The 13151-nt window shown below is 27.5% G+C and overlaps 1 protein-coding gene across 1 annotated transcript in view; it reads right to left on the reverse strand.

Moving 5' to 3' along the window:
- Positions 1-13151, reverse strand: part of LOC126905129 (uncharacterized) — a 95796-nt gene that overhangs the window by 61023 nt on the left and 21622 nt on the right. The window contains exons 10-12 of the mRNA XM_050684572.1: positions 1452-1709; positions 803-953; positions 552-714 (exon numbers count right to left, since the gene is read on the reverse strand). Of these exons, the coding sequence (XP_050540529.1) occupies positions 552-714; positions 803-953; positions 1452-1709 (572 nt within the window). The remainder of the gene's footprint in view (positions 1-551; positions 715-802; positions 954-1451; positions 1710-13151) is intronic.

The raw sequence follows: 13151 nt of genomic DNA on the forward strand, positions 1-13151 counted from the left end.
CCCCCCCAATGAGCAGGTTAAGTGTTAGATTTTCAAAAAAATGATATCAAATGAAAGGAAAATATCTAAGGTTTTAGTATAAAAAAATATTATGTAATTTTTTTGGATATTTCTCCCATTTGCGGGGAACGAGGGAAAATTTTTCAATTTTTAAGGGTAATGTCTTCAACTAGATACGATTTGTGATCTTTTGACGTATTGTTGAAAGAAATCGGTCCAGTGAGAGCTGAGAAAAAGTGGCAACAGACACACAAAAAAAAAAAATAAACACATCATAGTAAAATTAATACCTTCTCAGCTTCGCATCGAAGCTAAAAAATAAATATATAAATAAAAAAAAAACGCATCATAGAAAAATTAATACCTTCTCAGCTTCGCATCGATGCTAAAATATTATAATATTTTTATTACCCTCCTAAAATCAAGTACGTTTTTAAATTATTATTTATAAAAAATTTGTGTTCCTAGTTTTATATATGAATACCTTGGAAAGTAAACGAAAACTATAATATGTATGTACATATAGTGTATTATGTAAACTATATTATTACTTGTTTTAAGTATGCATCTTTGAGATCAAGAAGCCATGACTCGTTACCATTGTGTATATATCCATGCGTTATGAATACTGTATAAGGCCTTTTTGAATCAAAGTCGGATCCGTCTAAAGATATTTCAGGCCAGATACTTACATTGTATCGCCCCGGCTGATTTCTGAAAGAAAATATTTCTAAATAATACAACTTTCATAATTTTAAACACTTTAATAAATATATGTTTTCACGTATGAATTTATATTTACCTTGTGTACAAATATAATTTAGTTCCTACTTCATCAGGTGTCATAGGCATGGGTAACGGTCTTAAAAGAGAAGTCCATGGTTTTTCCATAGGAAAACAACCGAGTCCATCAAAGCATTGTGTTTCCTTGATAATAAAAGCATCTGTATTATCTAAACAAGTTGTTTACGAATGATTAAATCATAACTGAAAAAACTATAAAAATAGCTTGTTTTTTAAATATAATTAAAAAATATCCTATATATAATTTAAAAGAATTGAAAACGACTTTTAAAGTACCAGTGTTTTAATTTGAATTATGATAGGGTTTTTTTAAAAATTTATTCGGGTTTCGATATTTTCAATTTTTTATTTTTTTAATTGATTGTTCCGGATTCGGTTCTTGTTCGCGTGATAAATTAAATACATTGTATCATTCAAATAAGGAGTTAAATTAAAGTTTTAGCTTTATTGTTAACCTCGATTTTAAATAAGCATCATGATTCGGGTATGAAGGTAATTGGGTCGATTCCGTTGCGTAGAATAAGCAATTAATTTTAGAGAGAACATAAACATTAAAAAATAATAGTAAATTTAAATATATATATTTTTTTAATTTATTTTCGAAAAAATATTCATTTGTTTAATTGAAAACAGTGAAAAATTCTTACTGAAGTTAGGATAGAAACATTGTTGGAGGAGTAGAGCTCTAGTAATACTATCTGCGTCTTTTGGTATAATACAATTTGCTTTAATGATAGCATCTTCTATAGATGAATTCGACCAATCTATCAACCCGCTTGCTGCTATGTTTGATAGTTTATTTGAATCTTTTGTTGTTATATTAATGGTTGTATCATTAATTTTTTTTGCAACATTTAAAGTTTTTAATGCTGATCGCATAATGTTATCAGTTTCTTTATGTACGCCTAAAATAAAAAAATAATTATTATAAGATATATGTTATATTAGATTTTAAAGGAGAATTATCTATACTAATTATTTACGTTGAATTGATAAATTAGTACATTGGTGAGGTATTGTTCTATAAAATGGATTATTATAAGTTAAAATACATTATTTACACTATTATTTCGTTTATATTTATATAGTCCACAATTTTTATATTTTATTTATATTAATTAAGATTTTTATAAATGTATAAAATAGAAATCTATAAGTTTTATTTGAAATTTATTAATTATAAGACATAAATTATGTAGATAATTTTGGATATTTAAAACAAAACTTATAATGAAAAGTGGCATACTTTTATTTATTCAGTCTATTTAACAATGTTACAAATTGTCGGGATTAATGTTTCATTAAAAGCAATGGTAAAAGAGGTTTTTTTATAATGAATCTGCACATACAATAAGAGGTATAGAACTCTTATTTGTTTTGAATTAAGTAATAAATCACATTTATTAAATTTTATTAAAAAATATTTTATGAAAAAATCAATTCATTGAGCCCTTCAATATGTTAAAAAATAAAAATGTGTTTATCGATATTTTCATAACTCTGTTAAATATGTCAAAAATTGATTTTTATTATTTAAAATTAGTGGGATTTTGTGCTGCATAAGCAATAGATTATTAAAAAAAAGGAAGAAAATGTTACAAATTATCAGCTCTTCTTATAAATATTTGACTGAGAAAGTCGTAAAGATTAATTAAAATAAAATAATATGTTAAAAAAAACGAACCAAAACAAAAATGTAATTCAGATTTTGATACACGTGAAATAAATATAGATTTCTCTTTCCTTGTGGCCTTTAATAAAAAAAAAAATTGACAGAACGTATTCAAAAAACCAAAAATGTGTAATATCAATGCACGTAAAATATTTTTAAACAAATAAAATAATAAAATAATAATAATAATAAAGTAAAACAAATCGTATAATAACAAAAATTAATTCTTTTCGAGCGATATATTTAAAAAAAAAACCCAACCAAACCCACATGATTATGTTATGATAAAAACGAACATTTTTCAACAGGAATTTTTTTTATACATTTTTATTTTTTTTATTAAAGTATTTCATTTGGAGATAATAAATTAGCTGGGATTTATAAAATAATTTATAACTAATCGCAGTTATATGATTTTTTTTATGATAACTGTACTATCTAAATAATCTTTACGCAAATACGTTCATCGAAGTAGGTAATCTGGAGTAAAGTACATTTTATACAAATTAAAAAAAGATTTTCTTAATTATTTTTGGTAAAAAATTCCCGTTAATAAAATTTAACTCGAGAATTTATTTAATGGGTTAATTATAATTAACTTGCTGTCTATAATAATTATTAAGTAGAATTAATTCTACTTATTTATTAATAACCAAAATTCGGGATACTTACCAAAGCTGGGAGATAAGCATTGTTGAAGGAGAGCAGCTCTAGTAATATTATTTGCATCTTTTGGAATAATACATTTTGCTTTGATAATAACATCCTCAATAGATGACTTGGACCAATCTATTAAACCATGCATCAGTTTTTCATTATTTTCTTTTACCTTATCAACGGTTGTTTCTGTAATGTTCTTTGTACCACTCACTACATTTATACTTGAACTTCTGAGATTTTCTAACAATTCATTAGTATTAGATTTTTCTGTAGAATTATCAGTGTTTTCGTGTGACTTTTTCAATAATATAGGTGGTTTAATTCCCAATAATTGACAATTACCTTAAATATATATTTTTTATAATATAATTTTAATTGAATTAATTATGATTTTTTAAAAAAAATAATAAATAATTTTAGAAAAAAAAAAGATGAATTTTATTGTCAGTTAAATGATAAATTATCATATTATTATAATAATAATAATATAATAATAAACATATTATTCATAATGAACAATTTAATCAAACATTACATAATTTTTTTGTAGTAACTATTATTTTATTATCTTGTAATGTTAAAAAAAATTAGTAGTTTTCGAAGAAAAGATAGTTTTCGGGTAATCCAATTTTAGATTTTATTACCATTTCACAGTATTCGATGTACAAAAGAAATTTATTAATATCCATATTTTAGGAGATATTGAGTGATCAATGATAAATAAGTCTTTATAGTATATGCCCTTTGATGTGTAAATATTAAAGCTCAGCCAAAGAAGAACTGGTCCGGTCTAAACTAATGCCAACTTGATATTTTTTAACGACCTTTTTTGTATTACTAGAAATATTTCTTTTATTCAGAACAAAAGATTCATATTTAGAATATTAATTACAGAAAGGTGACAAATTTACGATTTTAGATTATATAAACGTGACATTCAAAAAAAAATGTTTCCTTTTGCAGTAATGCACATGGTTATTTAAAAACAATAAAATATAAAATTATTCTTTGTCACGTAAATCAATCAAGAAGTGTATTATTAATATACATTTTTCAGTTTTGCACGTTGATAAAATTGATTTAAAATAAAATAGTAGTTACTATTTGTTCTAAGAAAATTATTTATTTATTAACATATGTAAATAAAATGTATTTAATAATGGTTATATACTATGTATTATTATTATATAACATTTCTACCTATATATTTACTTTAATACAAATAAATCATAATATTTTGCCAGTTTTTCTTTAAATATTTATAATTACACTTTTTTGTTATATTTTAATTTATTGATAAAAAAAAAGTTATATTAAGCAACTTAATTCNGTTATATTTTAATTTATTGATAAAAAAAAAGTTATATTAAGCAACTTAATTCTTAAAACCCAACCCAACCAGTTGATATAACTGGTAACCAACTTTAATATGTAATATTACATATTTATTTTAAAATATTATGTACAATTTTTCATATAAAATATTATCTGCCGACATTATGTAAAGTTTTATTATTTATTATTAATAAAATGCAGTTTAAACTCTTTTAAAGAGCTATTAATTAGTTTAAATTCTTAGTTATCTGCTTAGTGATTAATTTATTATGTATCAAATTAATAAAGAATGTCAATAAAATATTGACTATAAAATTAGTGTAATTTGAGTATTATATTTATATTTATGATCTTGATTTTACTAATTTATCTAGTTTAATCATAAAATAAATCATTATTTATATATAACATATTTAATAATTGAAATCAATTGTGAATTAATTTTACACTTACAGTAGGTTTGTAATTGTAAGGCCGCGAGTACAAAGACAATAAGCATCAATGTTTTTAAAGTTGACATTTTTTTTGTGACCCTCATCAAGGTACAGTTGTAAAATGATTATACCAGTCGTTGGTTACTCTATGGACTACTGGTTCAAACTGCGCTAACACTATGTGTCGATTTGATGTGCTATTGTGATGACCTTAGGTTCAAGATAATCAGGTAGTGGTATTAAGAGCATAAGTTATATTTTCGTTGATATTTTAGGGAATATCCAATCAAATAAATGACAAGGAATTATCAAACAGTATTTTTCAACTTCGATGGTCAGATTTATTTATGTTCAATTAAAAATAGACTTTAAGACAATTTTTGAATATTAATCATATCAATTATAATAAAAACATATTTTAACATTGAATGTTTGAACTTTTTTTCATGTGTTTTTAAAATGGAGGGGATTTTAAAATACATTGTGTAATGATATACATAGTACATCATTAATTTCATAATAAATTATTTGTATAAACAATAGATCATTAATGTCATAATGCATTATTTAAGACTTCAATCAATCAATCACACAAAATAAAATTTATACTAATAAAAATAAAATATAGATATATGTACCTTTTAAATGTTTAAAAATACGAATGAAATTTCGTAGAAAAAGAGTATATATTAATTATATAAAACAAACAGGAAATAATAAACAATATGTAATGGTAGCACATAAGATGAAGGGTAATAAACTATGTCTAAATTATTATATGAGATATGATTGTATTTTATAATATGTAGATCATTATTGATGATAATGTAATAAATTACGATTAATAAAGAAATAACGGTGGCGTCGGGGATTACTTCTTGCCTTTGAACTACGGTCAAATTTAATATAAAAAGCCAAAAATAAAGAGCATTCGGAGACAGATGTGTGGCGGTTGAATGTTCTAGAGAGTTCCGCCGCCGTCTCTAGAAGATTCCTCTGACTATTTAAGGGCAAGATCGTCGCTCCAGTCAATCAATCGATCAGTCAATCACTTACGCACTCTGTCTTAAACGCGCTTCGTCTCTCGCTGTTATTTGTTAGTTCGTTGTAATATAGTATAGTTGTTATTAAATCATAAAAGTGTTTATTACTTCTATATATTACACCTCGCTACATTGGTGACCTCGACGTGATCGGAAGAGGACCACAAACAGCATTTACGCACTCTTTTCGGGAGACTTTCTGACTACGGTGTTGTCGTTAACCCGCAAAAATGTGTATTAGGTTCGGCTGAGGTGAAATTTCTAGGTTACCTAGTATCTTCTGAAGGCACCCACCCGCCACCGGAACGCCTCGACGCCCTACGACAGTATCCATTGCCAAAATCTATGCAAGGATTACGCCGGTTTTTGGGAATGGTAAATTTTTATCGCCGGTTTATTCCCAAAGCTGCCGACCTGCAAGCACCACTTCACGGTATTCTCAAAGGCCCGAAGTCAAAAGGTTCCCAACCGATAGAATGGACTCCCGAGGTAGAAAAAGCGTTCACCACATGCAAAGAAAGTCTTGCGACCGCTACTCTTTTAGCACATCCTCATCCAGCCGCACGACTTGGACTATTCACAGACGCATCTAGCCAATCTATCGGCGCATGTCTGCAGCAGCGAGTCAATAACATCTGGCAACCCATAGCATTTTTTTCAAAGAAAATGTCGGTGAAACAAAGTGCGTGGCCTGCGTATTATCGTGAGTTGCTTGCCATCTATGAATCGGTGAAGTATTTCAGGCACATTGTCGAAGCACAACCATGTACCATTTTCACCGATCATAAGCCACTCGTATATGCTTTCACCCAACGGAGAGAAAAGATACCTCCTACGCAACTCAACCAGTTGACATTCATATCCGAATTCACCACCGACATTCAACACATTAAAGGTGATGAAAATATCGTCGCGGATACAATGTCACGCATTGAAGTTGTGTCTCTCCCGCTGGACTACCGAGCTCTTGCTGCATCTCAAGACACGGATGATGAACTCAAACATTTTACTGACAACAATTCATCTCTTCATTTGGAGAAGATACTAGTGCCAGGATCTTCAGTCTATATTTATTGCGACACGTCAACGGGACGCCCACGACCATTTTTGCCACAACGATTCCGGCGTCACGCATTTGATCAGTTACACAACCTTAGTCACCCCGGTGCACGCGCAACAGCTCACTTAGTTTCAGAACGATTTGTGTGCCCAGCAATGAAAAAGGATTGCCGTTCCTGGGCACGTGCCTGCGTCCACTGTCAGCGATCGAAAATAAGCCGACACGTCTCAGCCCCACTGGGAAACTTTGAAACACCTTCACGCCGATTCAAACATGTTCATGTCGATATCATCGGTCCATTGCCGCCATCACAGTCCTTTAGGTACTGTCTGACGGTAATCGACCGTTTCACCCGGTGGCCGGAGGTGTATCCACTCGAACGTATAACAGCAGATGATGTCACTAAGGGTTTCCTCAATTGCTGGATTTCACGCTTCGGAGTACCTCAATACGTTACGACTGACCGTGGTACTCAGTTTGTTTCAGCTACTTCAAAAACTTTAGCAAAACGTTTTGGTTTTACGCTTCGCCCCACTACCAGTTGGCATCCTGCTGCAAACGGATTCGTACGAAAGAATGCACCGACAACTAAAGGCAGCCATCACGCAAAAGACTCGTGGACTGAGTCACTGCCTATCGTGCTTCTCGGAATACGTTCTGCGTTTAAGGAAGACTTAAAAGCCACGTCTGCGGAACTTGTTTATGGGGAGCCTCTTAATCTTACGAAATATATACAAGAAGTGATCCGCCGTCAACACAGTTATATTTGTTCACAAAATACAACATCTATTTATTTAAGAGTATAGCAGAAAATATCAAGGTAGGAATCTAATAAATTCACCAAAAATAAATAAGGTTTAGAATTAAATATTATGAGTACATAGATTAAGTAGGCATACAGGAAAATCAAGTGATTATCAATAATAATAAATATACCAAGTAAATTTAATAAATCGATAATGTTTGTACAGAGTTACTTGGCAGAGTTATATCGTTGATACGTGTCTATTTCAGGAGTTAGGTTGGAGGTTCATATGTATAGCCACCATACCACTCTGGGTAGACACACGAGGTGACTCAATCCCACCTATCATCGATAACCGTCAAAACTCGTGGCATTATTGATATTTAAGAATTGACAATTAATTATAATAAATCCCATATTAATAAAATAAAGATCACTTTATTTTTCTATCATCTTCTATCTTTCTTACAGACCCTCGTACTCATACCCCGAGTAATAATATCATTAATAAAATAAAGTAGTGGATCAAATAAGAATCAAAATCCCGTCATATTCTATTTAACTTATTTCCTTTGAGCAACTGTCAAAGTAGCTCCCTAAATTAATAACCCCCTAATTATTATCATATTAATACAATAAAGTAATAAAGTATTAAAATTATATATTATTCTTCTTTTTTTTGATTCACTACAATTGACTTATGAGTCATTAATGTATAATAAGTTATTTTGACGCTTAATAAAATAACTTAAGTCTAATTAAATTCAAATCATTAAATGTATACACTATAATAAATTAGTTATTTATTTTACTTATTAGATATAGAATTGTAGATAAATCTATTATTTATTTATACAGAATGATTTTTTTAACAAGCGGTTTTTCTTAAAATAATAATTATGATAAGAAAATTATTTTTTGTATTTTATAATTTTACACATTTATCAATAATTAAGTACCTTTTTAATTTATCCCTTTTACTTCTTAAAGATGTCATTTTTATTTATTTACATGACAATATACATATTTAACTAGCTTATATACTTCGAATGTTATTAACATTTATATATTCAGGGGAGAGGAGATGTGTGACCGAGAAATATGTTATAACAAGAATTATATAATGATCACAAAATATACTCTATAATAATTATTATCATACCCACGATTAACTTCGAGTCTCTAAATCAAAAAATCACAAATCGTATATACTTGAAGATATTTGCCTCAAAAATTAAAAAAAATTCCTTTGTTACCCGTAAATGGGAAAATTCTCCAAACAATTTAAATGTTTAAAATCGGTAATTTTTAACATTTTTACATATAACTCCCATAACTTTTTAATAAATGAATCAATCAAAACAAATTATTTTTATAAATAACTTATGTATTTTCCTATTTTTTCTTTTTAAACACACCCTTTAATTGCCTACAACTTTTGCATAAAATATTGACTTTTTGAATTTAATTTTTGGAAAATTTTGATATTTTTATATATATTAAATTAAAGCTTATAATATACTTAAATTAAAAAAAAAATTTGACATTTGAACTTGTTTTCATGGTAAAAATGGCTATAGTAATAAAAAATATGCTATTCTTGTGACAAAATTCATGATTGTACATTTTATATTTTTGTTTCTATATAACTTTTAAAGGTTGGGTTTGTCAACTCCGCCACCACAAAAAATCCAATATGAAAATTTACACTATTATTACCTCTCAAAAAATGTACGACTAGGCAACGTTTTTATTTCACTACACCTTACAAGAGTAAGATTTGCAGATAAAACGATGGAAAGTATTAATAAAATCGGCTTGACCCAACAAAATTATAATAAATGTAAATTATGTGCTTCCATTTCAATAACGAAACGAAAAGGATTAATTTTTGTGTATCTAATCCTATTAGTAAAACGTGGATTAAAATAATAATGGCTAATATGCTATTGCAAAGTTTTTGTTTTATTAATTATATAAATATTAGTAATTTATAACAAGTTTCGACCTACACTCTTCTATGATTAAAGCCCTTTTAAAGCGCAAGTTCTTAATTTATTTATAAACTCGTGTACAGGTTTATGAATTCACGTAAAACTTCAAATTCAGATTATGGACGGATTGTTATTCATTAATTTCAAATCAGCTTACATGTCTTATGCAAAATCAATGCTGAGCTAACACATTAAACAACTATCAAAGTACGATAAAAAAATAACTAAATAAGTAATTCTCTGAATTTGTATTTATCACTTGTTTTTTAATTAATTAAGATTTTTAGTATTAATTTTACTCTTATAATTTTCAGTTTGTAGGCTTTTCTGATATGGGTCTAGTTAAAACTTAATCATCATATTTACACAATTAAAATTTGCATAACACATGTGTTTTTCAAATTTAATACTTTCAATTGTTATGCAAAATATATATTTTTTTCAAATTTACACTATTATTACCTATCAAAAAATGTACGACTAGGCAACGTTTTTAAAATTTAAAAATTTTAAAAGGTTTCACTAGTAAAATACAAATTTAAAATTAAAATAAAACAAAATAATCCATTAACCTTAAGGCTACTCTTTATACTCTATGTTAACTAAAGACATTGTTTAGGTATGAAGAATTTTGAAAAAACGCTGAAACAATATAAAAACAGATAGTATTCAAAGAAAAAGTTGGCATATTATATGATTTGAAAATCATTTTTTCAGCTATAAATTGATTAAATTATTAATTATGTTTTCAGTTTAGTTCATCATAAAGTTTGTTTGAGTATATATGATGAAATTACTGGATGGAGATCATTGGCGCAAATAGGGGGGGGGGCTTGGGGGGGCTTAGTCCCCCCAATATTATTCAAAGTCCCCTAATTCAAACGTTAATAAAGAGTACTAAGCATTAATAACTAATACATTTTAGAAATTAATCCAATTACAACATTTTTTTGGAGTACAATAAATTCAATATTATGCAAGAACCCAAGACAATAAGAAAAGATTGTTATATCACTTATCGTGGATAATATGTCTTTACCAAACTTGATAAATAATAGGTGGTACACTGATACCGACGTAGAACACGCTCGCTCATGGTTACTCCAGCGGTCACCAGCTGTTATCATTTTACGCGCCAATTTTAATTGTAATGCACATTACAAATTTACAAAATTAACGAATTAATATTTAGGTTATTTTTAGTTTATTTTAATCTTCATACAGAATTGTTGAACTTTAAGCATAATTAAATAGATAAATAATTGTTTTATCTCAAGAAGTACACACAAAGCATTAGACTTAATATATTCTACGTTGTTAAATATTTGCGAACAAAGATCTGACAACGTATGTAAATTTATTTAAAAAAATAAACAACTCTTTAACCTTTTTTTCATATTATTAGATGATTAGGAAATTAAAAAGTAACACGCTTGATTTAACAAGGAAATCACTTAATTATTTAGATGACAAACATTGATAATATGAATAGTTGAAATAAAAATAAAGCTTAAATAAATATTAAACGCAAATCAAATTATACTTCACTAAATGTAGACCTAATGCGCTATATCAATATTAAAGTATTTTTGTAGCCAACACAAAAATATAACTCTTTTTTTATTCATGTTGTTTTATAAACATTAAGTAAAAATTTGTAAAAATATAAAAAATAATTTCTTTTTATTAAAATAAATATAGTTTAAAAACTAAAAAAACACGTTTTTAAAACACATCGAACTAAAAAAATAAAAATAAGCTTAAAAAAATAATGAACGAAAAATATTAGCATTATTGTTTTTTGCTTATTTAAAAATTATTTTTAACTTTTTAGTTCGATGTGCGTTTTTAGTTTTTTAAACTATATCTATTTTTCACTTTTTAGTTTATTATGACATCGCTGTCACAGTCACGGAGTGTATCTTGTCGATTATGACCATCAATCGATATAATTTCTGTATAGTCAGTTGGTGTGGTTATAAACTCACAACTGTGTCTTACTACTATTAATAATAAAGACTATATACCTGCGAATATCGTCATAAAAAACCAATTAGCTACATGTATTTGTAATCCCTTATGTATTATACAAGTATATTAACTGAACAAAATTTGTACCTTTAAATGTTTATATCTTATAATAAACAATAACAATCTGTTTATATATATAATATTGATGATACGCGCGCATGTACGGGTACGATGACATAAAATAAAATTATACAGGAATAGTGTTGCCCACGTGTAGTGAGCGGAATGGGGTGAATGCGTTACGACATCCAGTCTGAAGGCCAAAGATGGCGGTATACCCGAGAATAATAACACGTGGAGATTTACAAACATACATAAAGGTGAAACTAATATAAGCTGTTAATAAAGCATACGATGTTACAAAAGTCAAATTTTTCTATCACTGTTATAACTTTGATAAACTAAATCAAATTATAACTGTATTATGATTTTGACTGAAGTTTATAACTCAGAAAGGAATTTAATTAATCAATAATAATAATTGATAAAAATTAATTTTTTTAATGACTTACTACTACTTAAAAACATTTACTTTACTATTTTAAGAATTTGAAATTTACTGTGAGTATAATCACGTCTTGGTATTCAGTAATTTCAAGTTTTTTTAAAACTTAAGAGGAAACTTTTGAGTGGTACAAAAGATTATTCGTTGTGACACTTTTATACGTTTTTACAAGTAGGATATAAAAAGTTTAATGTAATATCGTGTATCTTTGTAGCTTGAACGTGATGTTTCATGGAAAACACGTTCACGCTTTTTTCATTAATAAAAATGTGTCATTTTATTTATTTTTAATTATTATGAATACGGAGGCCAGAGAATAGGTACGTATTTAATAAGTATCCATAGAGCCTACTGTGTATAGTATTTTCTTTTGTAGTCATACAATTGAAACTTACTTAAAGTAGAACGATAAAACAAAATGTGATGACGCCAGGGATTTATTTTTTAGTATAAAATAAAAATCGATATTTTTATTATTAAGTGGTACCCCACATTTTGGTTTTATTCGAAAAATATCGCTCTCAGGATGTTTTATTTTTCATTGGAGTGAAACAAATATTTCACGATTCTAACTCAATTGTAACCCATGCCTATAGGCACTTAACATTTGACATTTATGTAACATGGGGATTTTAATTTTTTGTTTTTAAAATTGTCCTAAAGACTGGAAAAAAATAAAAAAATATGAAACTTGTGTCAATCGATTCAAAATTTCGTGAACTTTTAGTAGGGTAATTAAAATTTTGCTTAAATGAGAATTTGCCCAAGACTAAAATTGATAAAAACTTCAACAATTTGACGTAAAATTCAGTTTTTTAGCTTCGATGAGAAGCTGAGCTGGTTTTATTATGAAGTGTTTTTTTTTTTT

This window comes from Daktulosphaira vitifoliae, unplaced genomic scaffold (genome assembly GCF_025091365.1).
Source record: "Daktulosphaira vitifoliae isolate Bord-2020 unplaced genomic scaffold, ASM2509136v1 Scaffold_1, whole genome shotgun sequence".
Taxonomy (NCBI): domain Eukaryota; kingdom Metazoa; phylum Arthropoda; class Insecta; order Hemiptera; family Phylloxeridae; genus Daktulosphaira; species Daktulosphaira vitifoliae.